Source organism: Theropithecus gelada, chromosome 1, assembly GCF_003255815.1.
Source record: "Theropithecus gelada isolate Dixy chromosome 1, Tgel_1.0, whole genome shotgun sequence".
Lineage (NCBI taxonomy): Eukaryota > Metazoa > Chordata > Mammalia > Primates > Cercopithecidae > Theropithecus > Theropithecus gelada.
In genome coordinates, this window is record NC_037668.1 from 22,998,981 (window position 1) to 23,026,862 (window position 27,882).

The window sequence follows — 27,882 nt, forward strand, 5'->3', positions numbered from 1 at the left end:
AGTTACCCACACTTTTGTTGCATCAAATTTGAACCATGACTTTCTTAGACTGTCTTGTTTTCCCTGGGTTTCTAATTGTCATTCTACTTGCTGTAATTTTTATAGAAGAATAACATATCTCATCTGATTGTTTAGAGTCGACCAAGACCTGCGTAGAATCTTTATTTTGTGTTCTTATTTCTACAATTTCTGGAGTGGAAGTGACTTGCTCTGGTGGAAGTGGCACAATCTTCACCAGGTCCTCTGATTTTTGGATGCATTGTTTTCTGGGGCTGCTGTGTAGCTGTCAGCTTGGATTTTTTTGTGGCACATCTGAGTCCTACATTCTCATGGATCTTGTGACATTTTCTTTCTTGGATTTTATTTTTATTGCTTAAGTTTAGATTTGCTGGAACATGTGCTACGTTAGCATAACATGGTGGTTAAGAGTGGGCCTCCTGAGTTTGAAACCTTGCTTCGTATTAATCCTGTGGTCTTGGACAACTGGATCTCAGCACTGTGGCATCTTCATCTGTAAAATGGGAACAATACAACTCTCTTGCAAGTTATTTTGAGATGGGGTGAGACAATATATGTACTGTTAGGACAATGGCCAATAAATGATAAAGCTAACATTTTGGTGTTCATTTGGCCATCCTGAATTGGCAGCCAAAACATGTTTCTGAAGTAGTCAAGAAGGCCCACCTCATCACTGTGCACACACTTGATGCCCTCAGGCCATCCTTGATGCCAATGACTGACACGTACATCTCCAGAGCTCCCTCCTGAATCCAGCCTTCCATTGCTGACTGTCTCCTTGACATCTCCACCTACATGTCCAATGCGCATCTCAAGTGCAACTTGCTCAAAACCAAACTCCTGATCTTCTCCCACAGCGTTCTCCACCTCAGGACGGAGTTGCCATCCTTCTAGAATCTCAGGCCAAATATTGTGGAATCATGTTGTTTCGTTTCTTTCTCTTGAATCTTCAGTTCATCCATCAGAAAATTCTGGATATTCTAGCTTCAAGATATGCCCAGTATTCCATCACTTCTGACCCCACGACCTTCACCCTCATCTCAACTGTCATAATCTCTCACCTGGATCGTGTAGTGGTCTCCTAACTGCCCTCCGTGCCTCCACGTGGCTCTCTGCTGTCTAGCCCCAGACTTGTTGGGTGTGATCCTATTTTATACCCTCTTCTTGGGGCACTCCTCCCTCCGACACCCATGGGCTGTCCAAATGGCCATGGAAACTTTCATGCTTTCGTTCAGATCACCTTCTCCGTGAGGACTTCCCTGGCCACTCTTTATTGTTGCAGCCTCCTCGGGCATCCTAATCCCCCTATTTGGCTCTATTTCTTCTTTTTCATGGCGCATGCCACCTTTTAAATTTTGACGTAAGTTACATATTTATCATGTTTATGTTCACTGTCTGTTTTCCCTGCTAGAATGTCAGCTCCTTGAGGGCAGAATTTTTTAAATCTGCCTTGTTTACCAATGTATTCCAAGTACTTAGTACAGCAAGCACTTGACTCAGTTGCAGGTACGGAATATGAATACATATGAATAAGAATTCTCAGCTGTAGGCAGAACTGAGGATGTGCATAGTGACAAGGTGGGTCTTCTTGATGACTTCTCAGCAATTCTCAGTTGTAGGCACTGAATATGAATTCACACTAAATAAGAACACATACTTAGTGAAGGAATTTGCAAATGATAGTGAGGAGAGTGGAGGAGCTCCCACACTGCCTTGCCCCACGGTTTAGCTATTGAATGTGACACTTGAAAGAGGCAGTTTGGCTAATAAGTACAAGGAGCAGACTCTCCTTAAGGGTAAGAGTGACAGGGAGGTCACTTTCAGAGTATAAGAAGGGTGACAGGAAGCATGAGCATGGGCAGGGCCTGACAGTCCCAAGGGCCCCTTCCAGCTCTAACCTTCGGTGATTTCAGGCCAGGTGAGGTGCTGAACTCTCTGACCCAGGAGGCATTCCAGCATAGGCTGGCTGATGTCTCAGCATGGATGCTGTAGAGGGGCCTAAACATGAGAAAAGTACAAGAAGAGGATGCCCTTTAAGGTCTTCTCTAATAATAAGACTTGAAAATTAGACAATTACCCCTCCCTGGCCACTCCCACACCCCAAAACCTGAAGCGTGGAGTCCTTGGGCCAGCTGGGGAGGGTCCTTCTGAGCCATTCCCTGACCCGCCCTGCACCTCCGTTACCCTATGGTTATGGCCACAGCACCTCCTCCTTCCTTTCCCGTGCAGTGCTCATTCTATTTTTGGTGAGGCCAGGGGACAGTGACCCTGACAGAGAGCGCAGCCTGGTCAGATGGAAGGCAGGCAAGTGAGTGGCACCAGCCTCTCAGCCTTACTCTCCCATGTCTTCTGCTGTGTAATCCATGAAATGCTGAATTCATGTATTCCCACAGCTCCCATTCCTCTCACATTAAAAAGAATACCAGGTTATTTTCCATCATTTTCTTCTGAAGTATGCTTTTGCAATTCAGCAGCTGCTTCACTGTAATGATCGGGGAGGGACAAACAAAGGCAAACAGAAAGCAATGCAAACTTTGCAGCAAACACAGGCACCTCCCCACCTGCTTCCAAGAACATCTGCATGGTGTTTACTCAAACCTTACCTCCTTCCATACATAATTCAGTCAAGCAGCTGTTATTTCTTTTCCAGTTTTATACACGAGGTAACCAGAGCTCACAAAGGCTAAACAGCAACGGCTAGTGGCCTGTACAGGAGCCAGGCCTTCCAGCTCCAAGTCTCATGTGCTCTTTTCCTACTTCACAAATGCCTCTCCCCAAATAGGACTCTGTGGCCCGCAATACTCACGGAGGACATTTGGCAAAGTGACTAAGCGTGGACTCTGGGGATGCACAGTTCTAGCTCTGACTTACTATTGTGTGGTCTTAGGCTAAACTAATTTCGTTAAGTCTCAGTTACATCATCTGTAAAACAGGGATGTGGCAGGTCAGTTTTCCCTGATAATCACACAGACAGGCCTGCATGACAATCACACACAGGCCTGCATGACAATCACACAGACAGGCCTGCATAGCACCCCAGCGACACACACACATTTCCACAGCACTGCCTTAACATTGAGCAAACAGTTAAACCTAGGGAAAGCGGTGCCCAGACGTCAAAGCTGGAAATGAAACATACGGTCAGTAGAAGTCTTGCATGGGCTTCTCCCTAACCTGGAGCAAGCCAAAATCATAGAGACAGTCACACATTCCTGGTGCCAGGACCTGTCTCTGGTCAATGAAATCTGAGACGAGTCAAGGTAACAGAGGCAGCTGTTTGAATAGATTCATTGGAGAGTCTAAGGCAGGTCTCTGGACCAACAGTCATACATTCCTAGAGTGAGGACCTGTCTCTGGTCAATGAAATCTGAGACGGGTCAAGGTAACAGAGGCAGCTCTTTGAATAGATTCATTGGAGAGTCTAAGACAGCTCTCCGGACCAAGCCGTAAAGGAGATAAGATAGAAATAATCACTCCAGTACCACAGTAGACGGTTTTGAAGGTACTGGGGGCCTTTTAATTGGACTTAGCAAGCTCTTTTTTTTTTTTTTTGCCTCTGACTTTCTAGTTGAAACAAAATTAGTTACTAACAGACTTAAGCAAATGCTATACTGCACATAAGCACATAACCCCAACCTATATAAGCACTAAGAAAATTGTAACACTTTGAGTTGGACTGATGGAATTATCTCTGGCCTCACTATATCTGGTTACAGCAATAAATTCCCTTCTTTCCTAGTTTGTCTGCTTCTCATTATCGGGCCTTGAGAAAATGCAGCCGAACTCGGCTTGGTTCTGAGAACAGGGACAGTAATGGATACATATTGCATAGGCCTGTTATGCACCCTAAATAAGATAATTTATGCAAAAAGCTTAGCATAAGGTATGACACATTAATTCCTTAATACGTAGTAGTTATTCTTACGGCCAGCTCTCTGTTGAGTGGGCAGTACCAATCAGAGGAGATTGGAAGAGGGGAAGGACAATAAGGTTGGCTAGTTGAGATAAAATTAGGAGACATGAAACAGGTCAGCTAGTTGTCAAAGAGACAGGTGGACTTTCAGAAGCGACAAAAGACAAAACAAAAAGAGGAAGTGGGCATAATCTTGGAATAGCTTTCTTTTAACCACAAACGTGAGGGAAGCCGAGCCTCTCTTCTCTTTGAGGAGACCCTAAAAGTAACAGCTCAGAGATCTGACCCAACTGAGAAACAACCCAAAAAAATGTGTGGAGCCGAGAGACCACCTTTGTGATTGTGATGATTAAGTTTGTGTGTCAACTTTACTGGGCCACAGAGTGTCCAGACATTTGGTCAAACATGATTCTGAGTGTTTTGTGAGGGTCTCTCCGGGTGAGATGAACATGTGAATAACTAGACTAAATAGAGCAGATTGCTCTCCCTAATGTGGGTGGGGCCCATCCAGTCTGTTGAAGGTCTGAATAAAACAAAAGAGCTGATTCTTCCTCTAGTAAGGGGGAACTCCTCCTGCCTCGGGCTGGGACATAGCTTTTCAGCCTTCAGACTCCAACTGAAAAGTGGCTCTTCTTGGGTCTTGAGCTTGCTGCCATTTGGACGGAAAGAAACTACACTGTTGGCGCTCCAGCTTGCTGACTGCAGATCTAGGGATGCGTCAGCCTCTGCAGTCACAAGAGCCGTACTGCTCTCCTAGCAGGTGGGGCCATCCCCCTAAAGAAAGCATTCTGCCTCTGTGGAGCCTCCTGAGACCTCTGCTGGGCAGTTGAGATTTTGTCCCTCGAGAACTCAAATCCACTCCAGGCCACACTATCTTCGAGGCTGCGGTTTGCTCTTTGTTTGTCCATTCTAAATTACAGATAGACCCATTTCGCTGGGTCTGTCCTATCCCAGGCTAGAGCATGGGGGATTTACTCACTTTCTCCTTCCTGTTCACTCAGGACCAGCACAAGGCGGCAAACTAGAAAAATGAATCTGTTTGAAAGACGGAAGCCTTCCTCTCAGGAAGTCCAGCCCCGAGAGCGGATGCTCAGCCCGCCCATTTGGTTCTCATATCCTCGCTAATCGTTGTGTTTGTCAGGGTTCTCTAGAGAAACAGAACCAACAGGATGTGTGTGCTTGTGTGTGTGTGTGTGTGTGTGTTTGTGTCTACACACATGCACCCATGAGGTAAGCACACAGATATACACCTCATCTGTGTACACACACACATATACATATATACACACACACACGCATGCACACATACAGAGAGATTGGTTTATTAGAATGAATTGGCTCTTGTGACTGTAGAGGCTGACACATCCCTAGATCTGCAGTCAGCAAGCTGGAGATCCAGGAGATCCAAATAGTGTAGTTTCTTTCAGTCCAAATGCCAGCAAGCTCTAGAGCCAAGAAGAGCCATTTTTCAGTTTGCGTCTGAAAGCAGAAAAACTTATGTCCCCGCCCAAAGCAGGAGCTCCCCCTTACTTGAGGAAGAATCAGCCCTTTTGTTATATTCAGGCCTTCAACAGACTGGACGGGACCCACCCACATTAGGGTAGAGTTTGTTCTGCCACTGTGCAGTTATCATTCTGGGTTGGGGATACCTTACTTTCCCAACGAGAAATTTTAAATTTCCTCTTGTGAGCCTGGTGCCTCCACCTTCTCAGAGCTGCAGAGGATGTGAGCTTTGTTGGTGATGTGACCTCCAGAATAGACTGTGAGCAGATTTTTTTCTTTAATCCTGAGCCTACACTTGCTGCTGTCCTTCTTGACTTTCGACTAGGCCTAAAAATGTGGCCTCAGTGGGAATGCATTTCTTTTGCTCCACTTCTGTGTTAGTTGCATATTTGTAGTGATGACAAATGCCTCTGGCCTTGTACTCTGCAAGGCTGCACCAGGCTGCATACAGGCTCCTGTCTCAGGTGTCTGCTTTCCTCCTTGAAAGGTTGGGGCAGCAACCCCAATCTTTCTATCTGGGCAAGGCCCTGACACTTAGAAGCATGAAAAGCCTTGTGGGAGGTGGAGTGAGCTTCCAATGCCCTTGGAAGGATTTTATTTCAGGGCCGTGGGGCTTAGAATTGATCACTGTACAATCCACTGGGAGCAAAGATCAAGACAAGATGTGATGGACATCACAAAAGTGGAACAGAACATCCCATTGCTCAGAGATGGGAGAACAACTCTGAATGGAGAGGGCTCGGGTTGTATATATTCACTCTTTTCATGGGAAAGTGTGAGGCCTGAGGTGGGGAAACAAAGATAGTGGCAGCTACTTTCCTCTTCCCAGGGTGGCTGATGAAAGCCAACATGTCACGGAGAAGCTCTCTCAGCAACAGCAGCTGGTGGTGCTGCGGCCAAGGGCTAGCCAGGGAGCAGCATGATCCTTGTGAACCGAGTTAGGCCCTGGGCAGCCAGAGCCACACACTGCCTCTCCATGGGCCTCTGCTGAGACCTACAGGGCCTCACATGCATGCACTGTGGTCCCAGGACCAGCAGCATCAGCATCCCCTGGGAGCATGTTAGAATGGCAGTCTCAGGCTCTATGCAGACTGACCAAATCAGTATCTGTATTTTCACCAGATCCTCAGGTGATGCACAAGCACATGAAAGTGTGAGAAGCCCTTCCTCTTGCTGAACAGTTTCCTCGTCCAAGCTCCTTCTCTTCCATTATTTCTTACTCAGAGAAGCCACACTACCTCCCGGATTTCCTAGGGAACACACTGGATTTTATGCCAGTTTGATTACCCACAGTTTTCTTCCTCATTCATTCATTCATTCATTCAGTCAGTCAAATAGTAATTGAGCACCTCCTATGTTCCAGTATGTGTTCTGTCTGCACCCCTGGTCCTCCTGGCCTTGACTTGCTGGGTTACTTCTGTTAGGATGGGAGGTACCTGGGACCTGATATATGAAAGCCACTTATTGGGCAGGTAGACACTGACACATGAGCAGGAGAGAAGTTACCTTGGTGTCAAGTGCCGACCTTAGAGTTTGAGACAGGTGGAGGAGTGTGAAATGGAGCCCCCGTGGGGAGATCCATTACATGTGCCGTGTGCACAGGCTGTGTGCTGTCCCATTTGGCAGCACACTGTAGTAGCCCCACCAGGCTGATGACAATTGAGAAATGCGTCCACCCAAAGCAGGAACTCTGTGTTGGAGTTTAGGAGCACCTGAGCTGTTAGGCCAGCCCAGCATCTCCTGAAGGTCCACTCTCCCTTTGTGTGGTAAGACCCCCTCTGTGGGGTGTGATGGGAGCAGTATTTAGAATAGCAACCACAGCGGAAGCCCACCGCAGCGGAAGCCCACTAAGGAATCCAGGAGATATGCTGGGCCTTGGGGTGGGAGCACCTCGCCACTGGATTAAAAAACCTGCCAGTCAGGGCTGTAACTAGGAAATAGGCGAAACTCCAGCAGGGCCCTGCATTCTGGTCAGACTGAGAATGAGGACGTGTGAAACAACGGCCCGTAGATATGGTCTGGGGTAGTCTAAATCTTCCCACTTCAGTGCTTCTTCTCCCCCAAGGGGAACTTTGGGGTGCAGGGGCTGAAACAGCCGTTGGAGAGACGTGTGGACTCATCTGTGAGGAGCTGAGGAAGCCAAGAACAGGCATCTGGAGGCTGGGGTTGATGCCACCTTCACTTCAGAGTAGATGATACGGGAACCCTAGGAGGCAAGGGCACATGTGTGAGGACCAGGGTGGGCCTGGAGGTGGGGGAGGCCATGCAGAGGGGGAGACTCACCTTGTTCCTGAGATGCCTGGGGTTACAGGCCACTGTGGAAAGAAGAAAATGTTCAGTTGTGAAGACTGGCACGGAGCTCTGCCCTTGCGCCTGCACTGTCAGGCCAGCCCTGAGCCTCCTGGAGGCCCGCTCTACCTCTGTGCGGTGAGTCAGCCGCTCCTCTTGGTTGGTGGTCACTCTGTCCCGCTCCATTCCTAACACCCTCAGCCTCTCAGCACTGACAGACCCCGTCTTCAACACCCCTTCACACTTCGTGGCCTACTCTGAGCTGCCTAGAGGCTCCCAAGAGAAAGACATTGTCTTTTATCCTGTTAGTTCTTTGAGCATAATTGGTATTATTATTATTATGTTCTGGGAAGGTGTGGCAGGTGCAAGTTTTAGACAGCACACTCCATCCGGGTCTAGGCCACTTGAAACTGAGCCTGCCACCTGCCTTGTCACCTCCGTAGCTGGGGGAAGTCACTCAACGTCTTGTGCCTCAGTTGCCTCATCTAAATGATGGGAATAAAAATATCCTCTTCCTGCAAGGTTGTGGTGAAGCTACATGAGTTTACACATATGTGTGTGCACATGTATCGGTGTGTCTGTGCATATATTATTTCTATCATCTATCATGTGTTGAGAAGTTTCTGTGTGTCAGGTACAGTCCTGATTGCTATATTCAATACATTTTCTCTCTCTATTATCGTATGTATGCATGCCATAGTTCTATATAAGTGCTACAGGTATAGTTCTAAAAGCTATCCATACAAATATAGTGTATTTACTTATTGCACTTACAGAACTATACCCGGCACATAATAGGAACTATTCAGCACATAATATATATTATAAGTTATTATTGTTATATTATCATCAAACTGGAGAGAAATATGACACTCTCCAGACAAGGCTCTCCCCTTTTGGCTTGGAATGAACATCAGGACTCCCTGGAATTGCACAAAGAAGCAGAGTTTGGTCCAGAGTTTGGACTCTGGAGAAGACTGTTTGGTGATTGACTACAAGATTTCAGGCAAGTCATTTAAGGTGTCTATGCCTTGGTTTCCTTATCTGTAAAATGGGAGGAGTAACAGCGCATTCCTCAAAGGGGCTTGTAAGAGTGAATGAGTTCACATGTCTCAGAGGGGTGTGATAGAACCAAGAATGAGGCACAAACACAATTCATTTGACTTTATGTAAGAAAAATTGGAAAACCAGAGAGGGAAGCACACTGGGTAAAATCACGCAGCACTCTTTATGAAGCAGAGGTAGAAAGAGAAGTCTGCCCTGAAGGACTTTGTTCCTCTTTCCCGCTCAGAGGAAGGAGGCAGCCAGGCTGGGATTCCCTCATTTCAAACCACCGACTGTGAGTGAGGGCTGATGACACAGCCAGACCTCCAGCATGTAGTCATTGTCACAGCTGCTCAACCCTCTGCAGTTTCAACAGCGTTTCTACACCTATTTTCTTATTTAGTCCTAACAGTTACCCCATGAAACAGCGTGGCAGCTGTCATCATGTGGCCCCAAAGATGTCACACCCTAATTGCTGCAACCTGTGACTATATTACCCTAAATGGAAAAGAGGACCTTTCAGATGTGATTAGGATTACAGACCCTGAGACAGGGAGATTTTTCTGGGTTATCCAGATGGGCCCAATATACTCATCTGACTCCCTAAAACCCGAGGACTTTTCTCAGCTGAGGTCAGAGGGAGGCCTGTCTATGGAAGAATGGTTAGAGAAATGTGACTTTGCTGGCTTTGGGAAAGGAAGAAGATATCAGCCCAGGAAAATGGATGGGATCTAGAAGCTGACAAGGCAAGATCACATTCACCCCTGGAGCCTCCAGGGAGGAACACAGTCCTGCCAACACCTTGGTTTTAGCCCAGTGAGACCGGTGTCAGACTTCAGACCCACAGAGCTGTAAGATGAAAAATGTGTACTGCTTCCTCCCCCCAAGTTTATGGTAATTTGTCACAGCAGCAATCAGAAACTAGTACAGGTAGGTGGGTGCTGTGGACTAAATATTTGTGTTGCTCTCCAAATGTATAGGTTAAAACCTAATCCCCAATGTGATGACATTTGGAGGTGGAGCCTTTGGGTGACAATTACGTCATGATGATTATCATGATGAGACACGAGAGATGATCTCTCCCTTTCTCTCTGCTGTGTGGGGGATACAGCAAGGAGTCATCTGTCTGGAAACTGGGAATAGGGCCCTCACTAAGAACCTGACCCTGCTGGCACCTTGATCTTGGACTTCCAGCCTCCCGAATTGTGAGAAATAGATACTAGTTCTTTAAGTCACCTGGTTTATGGTACTCTGTTACAGGAGCCAGAACTGACTAAGACAGTAGGGAAGTAGTCACAGTTTATGGATAGGGATACTGAAGCTCTGAGAGGTTAAGTGAATGCCCAAAAAGAACGTTTTGTTATTCAGGTTATACTGGGGCCCGCTGCAGAGAATGGGGAAAGGAGAGTGCAGGGGAGGCTTGGATTCACCTGAAGCAGCGTAGGCACAAGTAAAGAAGCCCCGTGACCCAGTGGGAGGGGCGGCTCTATGCCTGTCTGGCTCAGATCTGCTGAGGAGGCAGAAACGGAGCTACACTGTCTAAGTTGAGGGTGGGTCAGAACAGAGACATCCTTGGGTCTTACCTGCATGTTTCTTTTTCTCTCGGATGATCTGTACTTCTGAGTAAACCACATTTTCTCCTCTAGGATTTACTTAGAAAGAAGTTGAAGTTTCAGAGGATGCTGAGGCTCTTGCCTCTTGTTAGAGATACTTCGTCCTTCCCCAGCCAGAGTCTCTTCTCTGGAAGGACTAGAGCCCTCTAGGCCTCCGCATAGTCCCTCCCCATCTCCTGCCCCACCCGTTTCCCACACCAGCCCTCTGGCTCCTGCCAAATGCAGGATCCCTGGGCCTCACCATTACTGTACACTGGTTGCAGCTCTTCCCAGGCTGGTACATTGTGGTAGGTGGGCTCCTGGGACTCCGAGTCTGAAGGGCTCCTGTGAGACAGAGAAAAGTGAATGTTTCTTAGGAATCCTGACAAAGTAGCTATAATGATCACTTCCAGTGAGTGACTTCTTACTGCAGGGTGGCTGCCAGGCCTGGAAACATGGACAAGTACATGACAAATGGCCCATGGGCATTCTATTATGAATCATAATCATATTATCTATGTTTCCAGGTTTTATGGTCATTTAGTATGTAACAGGCACTGTGCCGATGCTTATAACAATATGACGTTAGTTCTATGTCATCCTCATTTTGTAGCTGAAACAAACGGAGGCTCCAAAAAGTGACTTATGAAGATCATGTAACCAGAAAGGGGATGAGCCAAGTCTCAAAGCTGGCTCCAAAGCCTGCATGCTCAGAGAGGTCGGTCACCAGAAGGCTCAGAGGTGCTCTGCATGGTTTGGATGCTGCTGTCATGGGCTTGCCCAGGGATAGCTGTGAGCCTTTTTGCAGCTCCTAAAGTCAGCCTTTGGGATAGAAGTTGGTGGCCCCTTCTTCATAGGGACCACCTCCTGCTGGCAGAGTGACCTCTCTGGGTGGCCAAGTTGTGTGGCTCCATCTTCTCGGTTGTTATCACAAGAGGTGTTGATGAGATCAGCATCTCCAGAGATTTCTAGGTTGACTGAGCTAACGTCATCTCAAGACATGGAAAGACTTGGTGGTCTTAGTGGTCACTCAGACAACCAAGCCAACAATGGTCCGAGGATGTGGGTTAATAAATGAAAAGGCAATTGATACTTGATGAGATAACAGCCTATACCACCAAGGGGGTGGATACAAAGGTCCTGGGAATTGCCTTGAGATATCCCCAGGGAGGTACAACAGGTAGTGGCCACACCCCAGCTCAGCAGCACCTGGCGGAAACTGTGCTCTTGGTAATCATCAGATTCAATTCCATTTTTCCACCCTGTGGACATCTCACTAATCACACAGGAATGCAGCTCAGCTCTTACCTGCAGGGGTCAGAGGTAGGCTCTCTCCCTGTAAAGGAAAGCAGAGGAACATTGGATTCAGGGAGAAGAGACCCTCAGTGGGGCACAGCTCAGGCAAGGCTTACTTAGAAACTGCCAGGACTTGCTGTCACCGAAGGTTGAATCCTTCTTTGTTGTGCCCCAGGGACGTAGCAGATTAGGCAAAAACTGCTAACCCTGCCAGAGGGGTATGCTATGATGTGAAACAGGAGTCCACAATCCATAACATTTAACTTGGAGATTTTAAAGATAATGATTGGTAGCTGCAGGCTGGAAAACTTGACTTGATCAGCTATACAAATAGTGTACATTTAAAAATTTGGAAAATTACCAAATCCTATCTGGTTTCTATTTTCATTTCTATTTCTCTGAGTTTTTCTCCTCCCCTTCCCATTCATTGTGGGGTGGGTGGGGGGTTTGTAAGGGTCAAGAGGAAGACACTCTGCAGTTTATGATGTTGGATAAACTACATCTCATCAAGACGTCTTCCACTTTATAGGTCTGTTTTGGAAGCTGTGCATTTGGTAAAAGCAATTCTGGAGGACCCAGCGGGAAAGGAAAAGGATTGAGGGACAGAGCAGATGAGCTCTTGCCAGCCTGGGATGGTCACAAAGGCAGCATGAGGCCCAAGGGAGCGTTGCTGGGAAGGGCATGAACTCAAGCCAAGGTGTACCCAGAGTCACCCACCTGCTTTTCTTGAGAGCCAGCAGTAGAGCAGCAGTGCCCCAGCAGCAAGGCCTGCTAGGCTGAGCAGACCCCCGGTGACACCCGTGGCAACAGGGCCACTTCTGTTCTCGGTCAGCCCTGAGGGGGAGACCCCGTGCATGAGCCAGGGGAGAGGCTGTTGTCTGGAACGACCCGTCCCCGGAAGCTGCTGCCTGGGCCTGAGGGTGAACCTAGGTGAGCAGGGCCCCGGCAGCTAAGCAGGGGCTGGTGTGGCACAGAAGATGACACCCATCTTTGTAAGGAAGCCGTCTCTGTGCCTGAGGCAAGTGTCGAGGGTCAGGGTGGCCGATGGCCAGTGAGAGAGGAGGCAGCCAAGTGAGGAGCTCTAAAGTCAGTGATGCTCTTGCCCGCCGCCCGCCAACCCGCGCTCTCAGCCCCAACGCTATCACTTCAGAGCACTTCAGGAAATATAGCAGTTTAGAGAGCTGCCAGCTGTGTTACTTGTCCCTGAGGAGTGCCTTCCTGGTCAAGCACTGTGAGGGTTATCAGAGGGTCCGCGGAGGAAACATTTTGTCCACATCTGTGGCCCAGGCATGGGAAACTTACCTGTGAGATAAAGTGTCACTGTCTCACTGCGCTGGGCCCCCAGACCATTGTCGGCCTCACAGGAGTAGTTTCCAGAGTGTTCTGCAGTCAGAGAGAGGTTGAAGAACGCTCCTCCAGAGAGGGCCGAGCTATTTCCTAGGGTGACATCCTCATGATAAAACCGGTAGAGGATCAGGGGAGAGCCTCTCAGGGCCTCACAGTGAAGCTCCAGCAGGTCCCCCACCGCAACCTGGGCCCTGGGAGCCCTGAGGGTGAGGATGGGGCGAGATACCGGAACTGAGAGAGAACAAAAAGTCAACAACCGTTTCTGCTTCTAACATATTTGTAAGAAACAAAAGGTATTATAAACAAATGTAAAAAGTCATATCTCAATCTTGAAAAGTAGATTAAAATGCAGATGATAAAGCTAATTACTTTGACTTAATTCCTTTTCAGTGTACAAAAATATCCATTAGAAAACTGTAGAAAGTGTATAAATCACTGAAAACTTCAAATAGCAATAAATATATAAAAAGATTCTCATCTTCATTACTAATTAACTAAACACAAAGACAACCATACAGTACTATTCTCTTCTCTATTTTTCAGGTTGGCAAAGCTTAAATAGACTGATCATACTGATTAGCTTGTGGATAGACAGGCACCTACATATGCCCTAGGTGGTCATACTAATTTAACACACTTCCTTGAATGGCAATTTGGCAATATCTACAAAATTTAAAGTGAACATAAACTTTGACCCAACAAATCTACTTCTAGCAGGCCAGGTGTAGTGACTCATGCCTGTAATCCCAGCGATTTGGGAGTCTGAGGCAGGAGGATCACATGAGCCCAGGAGTTCAAATCCTACTTCTAGGGCCATCTCCTTTAGGGATACTGACATAAAATATGCCAATATATTTCTACAGGAATTTCTATTGTAGCATTTTTATAAGAGCTGAAAATTAGAGACCACCTACTAGATTGGGTAATGAAATATGAATGATATCCAAGATGCACTTCTTAAACAAAAGTCAGGATGTATTTTTAAGTTAAAAAAATGCAACTGGCATAACTATATGTGTAATATTATTCCAGCTTTGTAAAAATTATACACCTTTAGGTTTGTAGAATATTTCTAGAAGCATACACATGAAACAATTAACAGTGGTTATGTCTGGAGGGTATGTGCATAGGAAGTGATTATGAGCAGGTAGAAAGATACCTTTACTTTTCAATATTGGCCCTTTTGTATTATTTGATTTTTTTTCATCACAAAGATTCATGTGTTCTTTCAGAATAACAAATTACTAAAAACTAAAATGCTGTGTTAAAAAGTGGCCACAATGGATGAGGAAATGTCATCATGTTTCAAACTAATGTTAAGAGTTAGAGAGGACCATGCTTCAACCTGGCTTTACCCTGGCTAGCTGTGTTACCACAAGTTAGTTACTACACTTCTCTAAACCTCAGTTTCTTTTCTGCAAATAGGGAATACAATGGCTTAAAATTTATCCTCACAGGTTTATCTTAATGATTAAATGAGATATTGCATATTAAGCATTTAGCACAGAGCCTGGAACCTGGTGAAGGCTCAGTGAGTGTTTATGATGATGACATTGGTCATGATGATAATAAGAAATAATATTTCCTTTTGTGGCAGCTCTTAGTCCCTATGACCTGTGTTCTAGTTTCAGGATTCAGACACAATTTATTCAGGCTGGGCAAGAAACCCTTTAGTTGTGATAACAGCAGCAGCAGCAGAAATAACATGCATTTGTGACAGGGAATTATAGAAAGAAGGGAGTGAGGATGAGCAGAAAATCATGAAATCATAAGTACAGAATGTGGGAGGTATGATGTGTTGACTTGCTGTTGTGAGGAGAGATAGAGCAGCCCTCGGTCTGTGGTACACGCCCGTGTGCTGGCTCTAAGGGATAGGTGTATAAACTGTGTGGGAAAAGCCCCTGCAAATCTCAGGAAAATTGGTTGAGGCTGGTGCTGCTGGTGGGGGAAGAAGAATGACCTAGGACTGAATGGGAAAACCCAAATCTGAAGTCATCACCTCCTGGATAACAATGAAATGGTTTCACTGGCTACCTTGTGAGATGCTGGAGCCTGGGTTAGCATGCTCAGATCAACCTGCTTATGTGGCTCTGTCTATTCCTTATGATACCCAGGTACCTTGCCAAAGGGAATAAGCGCGTCAGTGTATATTTGGCTTTACATGACTGGAATGGTGATTGCATACCATTGTATGGTCTCCTGTTTCTCCAGGATATACTCCAGGAGCAGGTACAACCTGCTTTTACTTTTGCACATCTCCTTCTACGAGCCTGTAAGTCTACCAAAATCATAGAATTCTAGGACAAGGGATGATCATGATTTTCATCTACTCTGATTTTCCCATTTTATGGGTGTGGAAATTGATGTCGTTATGGGAAAATGTGCTTAGTCAATGTCATACAATATAGATAATTGTGTAGTTATCTTCAGAGCCAAGTCTAGAACATTCATCTCAACACCCCTTAGTATACTTTTGCTAAACACCAGGTCTCTCTAAACAGGGGTTTCAAAGTTTGGCTTGTAGGAGGTCATCACCAAAAAGATTCAAAGCTCACTAGAAGCAGCTTTCCTTGGGTTATTACACTTAATTGCAAGAGATCAAAGAAGAGCTTCGAGAATAGAGGAATTTGGTTGATGGGTGTCCATTTCCATTCCATGTTATCCTGCTCCCCCTTCTCTGCCCTGGTCACCTGTGTCCCTTGCTTTAAAGATCACCGAGTGTGTCTCTTGAAGGGCTGTGCACATAGCTCATGTTCACATAGGATTTTTAATGTGGAAATGTAAGGAACATTTACAACCCCAGTAACGAAAGAAACTCAAGAGTAGAGGTTTGTTGGAGGTCAATGAGAGACGAATCTGGACAAGAAACAACCTAATCTTTTCTAGGGCAGAGAAACATATACTCAGAATTCTTTGGTCTCACTTTCGTATAATAATTTCAGTTCAGAATGTTGTTTATGTTCTAAAAAAGTCTTATTTGCAATTTTAGTGAGGTGCTTTGATCACATTCAAGAAGACTGCCGGGAAACTTCAGATGCCTGGAACCATACCACAAAGGATCCCAGACCTTCACAGGGAGGTTCTGCAGGCAGGAAGTGTGCTGGGATGCCACATAAGCAAACAGCCCTGAGGAGCTCTGTGGCTCCATTTTCAGCTGTGGGGACAGCAGGCACAGTCAGTTCTCGGCTGTGCTGCTGGTGGGCAGGACCCACTCACCTGCAACTTTCAGTGTCACCATCTCACTGCGCTGGGCCTCCAGACCATTGTCCGCCTCACAGGAGTAGATTCCAGAATGTTCTGTAGTCAGAGAGAAGTTGAAGGAGGCTCCTCCTCCAGAGGGGGCTGAGATCTTACCCAGGGTGACATCTTCGTGATAAAACCTGTACAGGATTGGGGAGGAGCCTCTCAGGGCCTCACAGTGAAGCTCCAGCAGGTCCCCCACTACAGCCTGGGCCCTGGGAGCCCTGAAGGTGAGGATGGGACGAGACACTGGAACTGAGGGAGGAAAAACGTTATCTGTCAGTTGTTTCTGCTAAAATATATTCCTTCCTGCTAAAGACATTTCAAATGGAAAAATGTTTTTTTCTGTTTTTAACGCCCTTGTGATGTTACTCAAAACTCAGCAATATTTTCAGATCTCCAGAAAGAATAACAGTTGTGTAGTGCTATAGTAGTGCTACAAACAGCTTGGAATACTGGAATATACAAACTCAAATGTGTTCGAAGAATGTGAAAACAAATATTAAACTGAAACTCAGGTGTCTTAGAAGTCAAAAGGCAATTGGAGAAAGGAGAAATCAGTTTAACAGAAAATGAAGAACAGGAGAGACTTGCTGCTTACATCACCAGGGATGTAATTGCATCTGGGCTGCATCAGAAATAGGGCCCACAAGAGAATGAGTATTGTCAAGTTATTTGCTCATTTTTATATTCATTTATCCATCAAAAATTAATTGAACAAGAATTTTTTAAAAAATTGAGCAAAAATAAAAATTAATTGATATTTAATAAGTTCCAAGAATGGCATGATATGCTAGGGAATCAATGACGGGAAAGACATAGTTCCTGCTCTCATAGAGCCTACAATCTAGAAGGATGAGAGGCAGCAGTTAAATAAAAATGCAGTAAATTAGAATTAAAACTTTGATAATTGATAAAGGACAGGGTACTATGAAATGTATGTGTTAGTCAGGGAAAGCTTCCTCACAAAATGACCTTTGAAATTAACATTGAAATTAGCCAGTTAAAGAGGGAGGTGGAGAGTACAACAGGCAGGCAAACAGTATGTGCAAAGGCCCTGAATTGGGAATAAGACTGGCACATTTGAATTATTGAAATAAAGTAGCATCACACTGAGAAGCGTCTGCAAACTACTGTGAAATAGGAGACTGGAGATCTAGGCTGGACTTCATAAGCCATGAAAGGATTTTGATCCTTCTTCACAGAACAATGGGAATTCTATAAGTCTATCTGTGCAGGGGTGTGAGATGATCAAATTTGTCCCTTTTAAAAGACCATTTTGACCTCTGTGCACGAAATGGACTGTGGTGGAATGGAAGTGGAATTGAGGGGTAGATGAGTAGCATTGCAGTAGTCAAAATGATGACGGACTTGTCTAGATAGAGGTGGTAGAGATAGAGACTCAAGAAATATTTAGGAAGTCAAATCAACAGGACTTAATGACTAACTGGCTGTGAGGGGTGAGGAAGAGAAATGTTGAGGAAGTCTCCTCCATTCCTGCTTTGTGTATCTGTTGAGGAGAGATGTGTTTCACAGAGATAGGAACCCTTGAAAGAGGAGGGGAATGTCAGCAGTTCAGTTTTAGAGATGCTCAGATTGATGTGCTTTTGAGATATTTGAGTGGAGATATGTCATGAGCAGATGCTCAAGTGGGAGGTCCCTTGTAGAGATAGAAGTTTAGGAATCTTTGTAGATGACAAGGCCATTTGTCCCTTTTAGAGATAGAAGTTTAGGAATCTTTGTAGATGACAAGGCCATTTATAAATGAATCCCCAGTATCATCCAGAGAAAGGATTTAGATAAGAGAAGAGGGCATAAGTCAAAGTTCTGGAACATGCCAATGCTTAAAGGTTTTCTATAAAAGGAGGAACCAGTAAAGAAGACTGAGAAGAAATGGCCAGGGAGAAAAGAGAGCCAGAAGAAGATGGATTCACTGAAGGGAGGGTTTCAAGAGGAAGAAATGGTAAACAACATGGAATATATCTGAGATGTCAAGGAAGATGAGGATTGAAAAATGGCCATTGGATTCAAAGCCTTGGAGGTCATCGGTGACCTTTGTGAGAAGCATTTTGGTGGAGAAGTTGGAAAAATGTAGTAGATTAGAGCCTAGTGGATAACGAGGACATGGGGACAACCTGGGTAGCTGACTATTTTTGGAAGTTTAGTCATGAAGGGGTAGTGTATGGAGGCATAAGTGGGACCAAGAGAGGGTTTTCCTTGGATATGGGAGAGACATAGCATGTTAAATGCCAGTGCGAAGGATCCTACAGAGAAGGAGATGTTAGGGGCCACAGAAGAGAAAGGAATAATCAGTTGTATAGCTTCTGAGAATGCACAAAATGATGAAATCTGCAGAACAGATGGAGATGTTCACCTGTAGGGAGGAGAGTCCTCTCCTCTATATTTTAGGAAAAGGAGAGATGAGTTACTGGTTGGATACAGAGCTAGACACTCAGTTTGGGGGTGGGAGTGGAGGGGGTTATTGTCTAGTGGAGTAGGGAAGGAGTAGAGGTATTAATGACCTGGGGGTTCTGTTGAGGTCTGAGAACAATAGAGATAGGAGGAGCTGACTCAAGCAGAAGGATAGGGGGTTGTTGTCAGATGATAAGGGCTTAAAATTGTCCTTTTGGAGATGAAGTAGTGTATGTATGTGGGAGTGGCTGACTGGTGTGGAGAGGACAGGCCATGGTGTTAAGGGGGTCATACATGTGGCCATGAGAGTCAGGAAATGATGGCAGATTGTGGGGTACGGAGGAAGACTGAAGGTGCCAAAGCCTTCACTGAGAGTGGACATACTAGGAGTCAGCCTGTGACAAGGATGCATGGAAGATCATGATGTTGCTGAATGGAACAGGAACAGATAAGGAGGCAGAAGAATCATATCTTCTAACAATGGTCTTGGGTGGGAACCCAAGCCACTCTGGGACAGGGGCAGGAGAGGCTAGAGAGAAATGTGTGAGTCAATAAGAGAATTGTGTTGGCCTTTTTATTGATTGGCAGACAGAGAAAACCACAATTAAATCTCTTCCAAGGTGAAGCACAGAGAACTTTATAACTTTCTTTCTTAGTATCACTGTTGGCCAGAATATAGTTTGTATTTTGAAAACCTTTAGTCCTATGTTAGGGTAATTTTGGTAATGGTGGCTGGACTGCTGCTAGCAGGAAAATTACAGCAAGGGAAGGGAAGGTGCAAGTTCCTGAACGTGTAGGAAAGAAAACTCAGAGATAGAGGCTGTATAGGCACCAAGCCTGACAGGATGTCACACAGCAAATGGCTCTAGAAACCATACCTCCGATTTTCGCTACTGGTAAAGTTGGGGGAGATGGTCTGTTTCTTTTTGTGCTGCTGGTTAGGTCAACTTACCTATAACACTGAGTGATATTGTATCACTGTGCTGGGCCACCAGGCCATTGTTGGCCTCACATGAGTAGTTTCCGGAATGTTCTGCAGTCAGAGAGAGGTTGAAAGAGGCTTCTCCTCCAGAGGGGACTGAGCTGCTCCCCAGGATGACATCCTCATGATAAAACCAGTACATGATCGGGGGAGAGCCTCTCAGGGCCTCACAGCGAAGCTCCAGAAGGTCCCCCACCACAGCCTGGGCCCTGGGAACCCTGAGGGTGAGGATGGGGCGAGACACTGGAACTGAGAGAGAAAATGAGTTAGGGACACATGTATTTTTAAAATTAAAAACTGCTCTTTGTCCTAGCCAGAACAATCAGACAAGAGAAAGAAATAAAGAACATCCAAATTGGTAAAGAGAAATAAGTCAAACTGTTGCTGTTCACTGATTATATGATTGTATACCTAGGCAACCCTAAAGACTCATCCAAAAAGCTCCTAGATTTGATAAATGAACTCAGTAAAGTTTCAGGATACAAAATCAATGTACATAAATCAGTAGCACTAATATACCAACAGTGACCAAGCTGAGAATCAAATAAAAAATTCAAACTTTTTTATGACACCTACAAAAAAATAAAATACTTTGAAATACACCTTCACAAGTAAGTGAAAGACATTTATAAGAAAAACTACAAAACACTGCTGAAAGAAATCATAGATGACACAATCAAATGGAAACACATCCCATTCTCATGGATGAGTAGAATCAATATTGTGAAAATGGCCATCTACCAAAAGCAATCTATAAATTCAATGCAATTCCCATCAAAACACCACCATAATTCTTCACAGAACTAGAAAAAACACCCCTCATATGGAACAAAAAAAGAGCCTACATAGCCAAAGCAAGACTAAGCAAAAAGAGCAAATGTGGAGGCATCACATTACCCGACTTTGAACTATACTACAAGCCTATAGTTACCAGAACAGCATGGTACAGGTATAAAAACAGACAGGTAGACCAATGGAAGGAGAGAACACAGAAATAAAGCCAAATACTTACAGCCAACTGATCTTTGATAAAGGAACAAAAACGTAAAGTGAGGAAAGGACACCCTATGCAACAAATGGTGCTGGGATCATTGGCAAGCCACATGTAGAAGAATGAAACTGGATCCTCCTCTCTCACCTTATACAAAAATCAACTCAAGATGGATCAAAGACATAAATCTAAGACCCAAAACCATATAAACTCTGGAGCATACATTAAAAAAAACTCTTCTAGACATTGGCTTAGGCAAAGAGTTTATGACCAAGAACCCAAAGCAAATGCAACAAAAACAATAATAAATAGATGGGTCTGAATTAAACTAAAAAGCTTCTGCACAGCAAAAGAAACAATCAGCAGAGTAAACAGACAACCCACAGAGTGGGAGAAAATATTCACAGACTATGCATCTGATATGGGGCCAGTATCCAGAATCAACAAAGAACTCAAACAAATAATCAGGAAAAAACAAGCAATCACATCAAAAACTGGGCAAAGGACATGAATAGACTATTTCAAAAGAAGATACACAAATTCCCAACAAACAGGTAAACATGCTTAACATCACTATCAAGGAAATTCAAATCACAACCACAATGCGATACCACCTTACTCCTGCAAGGATGGTCATAATTAAAAAAACAAAAAATAATAGATGTTGGCATCAATGTGTTGTAAAGGGAACACTTTTACACTGCTGGTGGGAATGTAAACTATTACAACCACTATGGAAAACAGTATGGAGATTCCTTAAAGAACTAAAAGTAGAACTGCCATTTCATTCAGCAGTCCCACTGCTGGATATCTACCCAGAGGAAAAGAAGTCCTTATATGAAAAAGACACTTTTACAAACGTGTTTATAGCAGCACAACTCATGATTGCAAACTGTGGAACCAGCCCAAATGCCTATCAATTAAGGAGTGGATAAAGAAAAGGTGATATATATATGCACGTGTGTGTCTATGTTTGTGTGTATGCACTATGGAATACTACTCAGCCATAAAAAGGAACAAAATAATGGCATTCACAGCAACCTGGATGGAGTTGGAGACCATTATTCTAAGTAACTCAGGAATGGAAAAACAAACTTTGTATGTTCTCATTTCTCAGTGGGGGCTAAGCTATGAGGACAAAGGCATAAGAATAATATAATAGATTCTGGGGATTCAGTGGAATAGTGAGAGTGGGGTAAGAGATAAAGTACTACACACTGGGTTCAGTGTACACTGCTCTGGTAATGAGTGCACGAAAATCTCAGAAATTACTACTAAAGAACTTACTCATGTAACCAAACACCACCTGATCCCCAAAACTACTGAAAAAAAAAAAAAAAGAAAGAAAAACCCAGCTCATCATTTAATAAAATCAAACTTTACAGAATTATCTAAGTAAAAATAAAAAGTTTTACCATTTTCTTTATTTTTTCAGAAATTACTTCTGTGGAGTATTTGGTGATACTTTGTAGAATGTTTTCTATGTATAAGTACACTCATAGACAAATAAATACATTAGAAGCACACACATGCATGGGATCACAATAATATACTAGCCTACAACCTGCTTTTTCCCCTTAGCAATACATTATGGACATCTTTCTGTGGTATTACTTAAAAATCTACATCACTAACTTTTAAATCTCATCTTTATTAAAGCATAACTTAGACACAAGAAAGTACAACTTTTAAATTTACAACTTGATAGTTTTGGAAATATATTACCTGGTTATTCTTTTTTTTTTTTTTTTTTTTGAGTCAGAGTTTCACTCTTGTTGCCCAGGCTGGAATGCAATGGCACGATCTCGGCTCAGCACAACCTCCACCGCCTGGGTTGAAGCGATTCTCCTGCCTCAGCCTCCCGAGTAGCTGGGATTACAGGCATGTATGACCATACCCGGCTAATTTTGTATTTTTAGTAGAGATGGGATTTCTCCATGTTGGTCAGGCTGGTCTTGAACTCCCAACCTCAGGTGATCTGCCCACCTAGGCCTCCCAAAGTGCTGGGATTACAAGCGTGAGCCACCGTGCCCGGCCTACCTGATTATTCTTAACAATGACAAAGTATTTCAATGTATAGATATGCTATAATACATTTAAGCATTTTCCCATTAATGGATGTTTGGGATGTTGTTGTTTCTTGAATGTCAAGTAAGGCAGCATTAAGTAATTCTGTAGATATATTTTTGTATTTTTTTTTTTTTTTTTTTGAGACGGAGTCTCGCTCGGTCGCCCAGGCTGGAGTGCAGTGGCCGGATCTCAGCTCACTGCAAGCTCCGTCTCCCGGGTTTACGCCATTCTCCTGCCTCAGCCTCCCCAGTAGCCAGGACTACAGGCACCCGCCACCTCGCCCGGCTAGTTATTTTGTAGTTTTTAGTAGAGACAGGGTTTCAGCATGTTAGCCAAGATGGTCTCGATCTCCTGACCTCATGATCCGCCCGTCTCGGCCTCCCAAAGTGCTGGGATTACAGGCTTGAGCCACCGCGCCCGGCCATACGAAAATTTTAATAACACATAATGTCTAATTGTTCTTCTAAAAGACTGGACCTTTTGAAATGCAGAAGTACAGACAACAAAAGCAAATATTAGACAAGTGGTATTATATCAAGCTGAAAAGAATTTGCACATCAAAGGAAACAACAGAGTAAAAAGACAACTCATAGGACAGAAGAAAATATTTGCAAAGTATATGTCTGATGTGTTAATATCCAGAATATATAAAGAACTTAAACAACTCAACAGAAAAAACCAAACAAGCTGATTAAAAAATGGGCAAAAGACTTTAACAGACATTTCTCTAAAGAAGACATAAAAATGGACAACAGGTACATGAAAAAAATGGTCAATCTCACTGATTATTGGGAAATACAATTAAAACCCCAATGAGGTATCACCTCACTCCAGTTAGAATGACTGTTATCAAAAAGTCAAAAGAAAACAAGTGTTGTTTAGGTTGTGGAGAGGACAGAACCCTTATATTGCTGGTGGCATTGTAAGTTAGTACAGCCACTACACGAAACAACGTGGAAGTTTCTCAATAAAATAAAAACAGAACTACCATATTATCCAGCAATTTCACTGCTGGGTGGATATTCAAGGGAAATAAAGTCGCTATGTTGAAGAGATATCTGCACTCTCAAGTTTGTTGCAGCACTATTCACAACAGCCAAGATATACAAGCAATTTAAGTGTCCACCAACAGACGAATGGATAAATAAAATGTGGTATATATACACAATGGAATAGTATTCAGCCATAAAAAATAATGAAATCCTGTGATTTGCAGCAATATGAAAAGACCTGGAGGATGTCATATTTAATGAAATTAGGCAGGCACGAAAAGACCAATACTGCATTATTTCACTCATATTTTGAATCTAAAAAAACCAAAGTTGATACTATGGAAGCAGAGAGTAGAACTGTGGTTATCAGAGACTGGGGAGGGGAGAGGGAAGAGGAGGATAAAGAGAAGTTGTTCAACGGGTACAAAGTTATAATTAGACAAGAGGAATAAATTCTGTTCTATTGGACAGTAGGGTGATGATGGTTAACAGTCAGTTACAATATATTACAAAAAAGCTGGAAGAGAGGCTTTTGAATGTTTTTATCCCAAAGAAATGATAAATGCATGAGATGATGGGTACATTAAACATCCTAATTTGATCATTAAATACCATGTATGTGTATCAAAACATCAAATTGTACTTCCATAAATACACACAATTACAATGTGTCAATTAAGAAGAAAAGGTTGAACCAATTTACACTTGTAATAACTTGTACTCTCTTGTATGAGAGTTTCTGTTTCTTCTTTCCCTGATCATTTGTGATCATATCAATGCACAGGCTTTTTATTATTTATTTTTTGGTCAGCCCTAATATCTATGGTTGCTTCACCCAAAGAATTCACTTGTCCTATCCTATGTGACCCTACAGGCTACTAGTTGGTTTTCCATGGAATTTTAGTGAAATATAAGCCATTAATGATGAGTTACTATTGACAAAGTATTCAGAAATGATTTACAAAATGAACATTTTGAAATGTCACTAATTTTTAAAAACTGCCTGTTCTATTTGAATTATGAAATAATTCAGTTTACTCTGAAATAATAATAATCATGAGAAAATGATTGTTCCTTTACTTCCTCTCCTTCCTCTAACTGATTTTTCTTTGTCACATTTTTTTTTTTTTACATTTTCAGTGTTTATAATAGTTACTTTCTATTCTGTGACCATAATTCTCACAGTTGATTAGCCTTTGTTTCTATATCTAAATCAGTGGTTTCCAATCTTGTCCACACAATATTATCACCTGTGGTTTTGTCAAAAAATATTGATTCTGTGGCCCCATCTGTGAGATCCTGAATTGAATTAGTCTGGAGAGGGGCTTAGTAATGTGTCCTTTACAAAGGTCTTTGACGAGTCTAATGTGCAACTGGGGTTGAGAACAAGTCATAGTGCAGTTTCCTCATTATGAGTCCTTTATCTTCATTTACATCTTGTTGGGCTGAATTTTGTCATTAGGTGATTTTTCAGAGGGCTTAGTGCATTATCAGTTTCCTGAATCCTTGTATTTTTGACAATGCCTTTTTGATTTGATATAAAATTTTCAGTTATTACTCCTCCCTCGGAGGTCCAAGTCTGGACATCACTCCTCTCTCTTTGGTATTGAGTGCTCTGCAAAATCTAAGACTAACTTGATATTTTTCTTTCTGAGATGACTGCTTTTTTCCCCATAATCATAAACACATAAATATATTTTTAACCTCAAAGGTCAATAACTTTATCAGCATGTATGTTCTCATCTATATATTCAAGTTTTCTTTACTTCTCAACCATTTCTACTACATCTTTGAGTTTCATTTTACCCTTCAGTTCAATTTTCTGAAGGTCTCCATTTTAATTATCGACATAACTGGATAACTGGGGGGCTCCATTGTCTGATTTCCATATTATAATTTTTGTCTTTATTTATGTATCTTTCTACTTTGCATTCTGTATTGTTTTCTCAGATTGATTCTTCATTCAATTAGAGGTTTTCAAAGGTATCCATTCTAGTCTTACTGCTTCAAATTTGTATTTCATTTCTAAAATAGCTTTAATTTTTTTCCTCTTGGGCTTTGCTAGATGATTTTTAAAAATCCCCTCTTACCATCCTGTCATATCATCTGTCCACTAAATTACAAATGTTGACTGAGGACCTACTGTGTTCCAAAGACTGAGTAGGCACAGGGATGTTGTGGAGACCAAGGTGGATGCAGTTCTGTTCTCATGAAGCTTACATTCCACTGGCATTAAGGGTGACAGTGAAGAAACAGAAAATAAAGAGGCTTAAGATGCTGCTAAATATGAGAAGAAAGTAAAACATGGATAAAAACATGGTAATGGGATACAGAATGCGTGAAGCCTAGAAGCTTCCTAGATAGATTTGGCTCTGACTTTGGAGTAGTCTCAGAACATTTACATTTTAAAAATAACCTCTTTACTCAGCAAGTTATACTAGGGGCATGTCTGACACATCAGGCTCAAGATTTTTCTATCATACCATTTTGATTCTCTGAAAAGAAAATAAACTTTCCCCCAGTTTCTACTAAACAAAGATTCAAGTAAAAACAGAAGCAGCTTAGCTCCTAAAAAGACACCAAATCATACACATATAATTTGCACACGTTTCTTGAATGTATGTCATACTTCAACAACAGTTTTTTAAAATAATGCAAAAAAATGATACTGATTTTAGCGGGTTAGAAAACAAGGGATCATAAAAATTCCAGAAGTTTGAGGAGCTGGTTCCTAGGGAGCCATTTCCCCCTTTGTTCACAAGCAGACTTCTCCAAATCTACCATAAGATTGGAAATCCTTTGGAGAATTTAAGGTCTTGACCAATAGTTATCTACAAGACTGTGCTTGTAGCTAAGTTAATATGTAAATGTCAGTGGAGAAGTAGGACACGCTCTGTGCCTCAAGAAAAATCAGCATACTGTTAGAACATACAAGTAATGAGGAGAAAATACAATAAATAAATTCATTTGGTAAAAGCTGGGGAATCTACTGAGCTATTTTAGGGGTCTGGCTGAGCCAGGACTTATGAGGACTGAGAATCCCAGCTAGTTAGTTGAGGAGGAAGACAAGAAGGGGATTAAGTTGATTGGGGGAGGAAACTGGACAGTGCAAACAGATTTTTAAAGGAATGGGTGAGAGAGAACTCGGCCAGGGGTGGGTGATTGGCAGGAACCCAGCACTTACCAGTGACAAAGAGGCTCACCGCCTCACTGCGCTGGGGACCAAAGCCATTGTCAGCTGTGCAGTAGTAATTTCCTGAATGTGCTGCAGTCAGAGAGAAGCTGAAGGACACTTTTCCCACAGAGGGTGTTGAGTTGCTCCCCAGGGGCACGTCCTCATGATAAAACTGGTATAGGATTCGTGGGGAACCTCTCTGGACCTCACAGTAAAGTGTCACCGTGGCTCCTTCAAAAGTCAGGGCCTCAGCAGAGCTGAGGGTGAGGACAGGACGAGACACAGGGACTGAGGAAGAGAAAAAATGAGTCAAGAGTTTCTTTTGCCTCTTACTGTAGATTTCAACACTTGACCAGTGCAGATGCCCAGTCTCCAGTCCAGCGTCTCCAGGCTTCGCCTACCGGGAGGGCAGCCAAGCAACTTCTCAGGCTTCTCTGACCAGCTCCCCTATGTGCCATGCTGGTCTTTCCCTATCTGTTCATTTTTCCAGCAGACCAATAGTCTCTTCTTCTCTCATGGCCCCCCTTGTAGCGTGATCTGCCTCCCTTTTGCAGAGGAGATGATGCTTTCAAGGAAGAAATTCCTTGTCTTGCCACCACCAGACTCACTTGCACCAGCTCCTCACTTCTTCCTGCAACCATGCAGGCTTCCCTGCAACCATGGAAGAGCCACTCCTGGCCTTTCCAAGGGGGAATTTCCTACGTCTCTTGACCTGTGCACACCTGCCTCTGTCCTAGACATGAAGTCCTTACCTCTATTGGCTTCTTCCAAACTACATTTTGATGTGTTTAACTATCTCCATATACGAAAAACTATCAGACAATACAAAAACAACCTTATTTACATTTGAAGTTCCTCACAGTCGGTTTCTCCACTTTTCTGTGGACAGTCTTCTGGAAGAAGTGACCTACGTTTATCATCTCTACTTCTTTATCTCATATCTCGTATGCACATTTTGTCCATTACAACTCAGTTTTTACCCCCAATAATCTACTAGAGCTGATTTTTCATGTTTATG

General features: G+C 43.5%; 1 protein-coding gene across 2 annotated transcripts in view; it reads right to left on the reverse strand.

The window, feature by feature from the left end:
* Positions 1-5,237: 5,237 nt before the first annotated feature.
* Positions 5,238-27,882, reverse strand: part of FCRL5 (Fc receptor like 5) — a 37,098-nt gene continuing 14,453 nt past the window's right edge. Inside the window, exons 8-17 of one of the 2 annotated variants that reach the window (XM_025392674.1) lie at positions 26,874-27,152; positions 19,607-19,885; positions 16,219-16,497; positions 12,958-13,233; positions 12,373-12,489; positions 11,668-11,695; positions 10,622-10,704; positions 10,351-10,419; positions 7,718-7,749; positions 5,238-7,640 (exon numbers count right to left, since the gene is read on the reverse strand). In XM_025392674.1, the coding sequence (XP_025248459.1) occupies positions 7,551-7,640; positions 7,718-7,749; positions 10,351-10,419; positions 10,622-10,704; positions 11,668-11,695; positions 12,373-12,489; positions 12,958-13,233; positions 16,219-16,497; positions 19,607-19,885; positions 26,874-27,152 (1,532 nt within the window). In that variant the 3' untranslated portion in view covers positions 5,238-7,550. The remainder of the gene's footprint in view (positions 7,641-7,717; positions 7,750-10,350; positions 10,420-10,621; positions 10,705-11,667; positions 11,696-12,372; positions 12,490-12,957; positions 13,234-16,218; positions 16,498-19,606; positions 19,886-26,873; positions 27,153-27,882) is intronic. The other variant, XM_025392678.1, reaches the window with a different exon arrangement.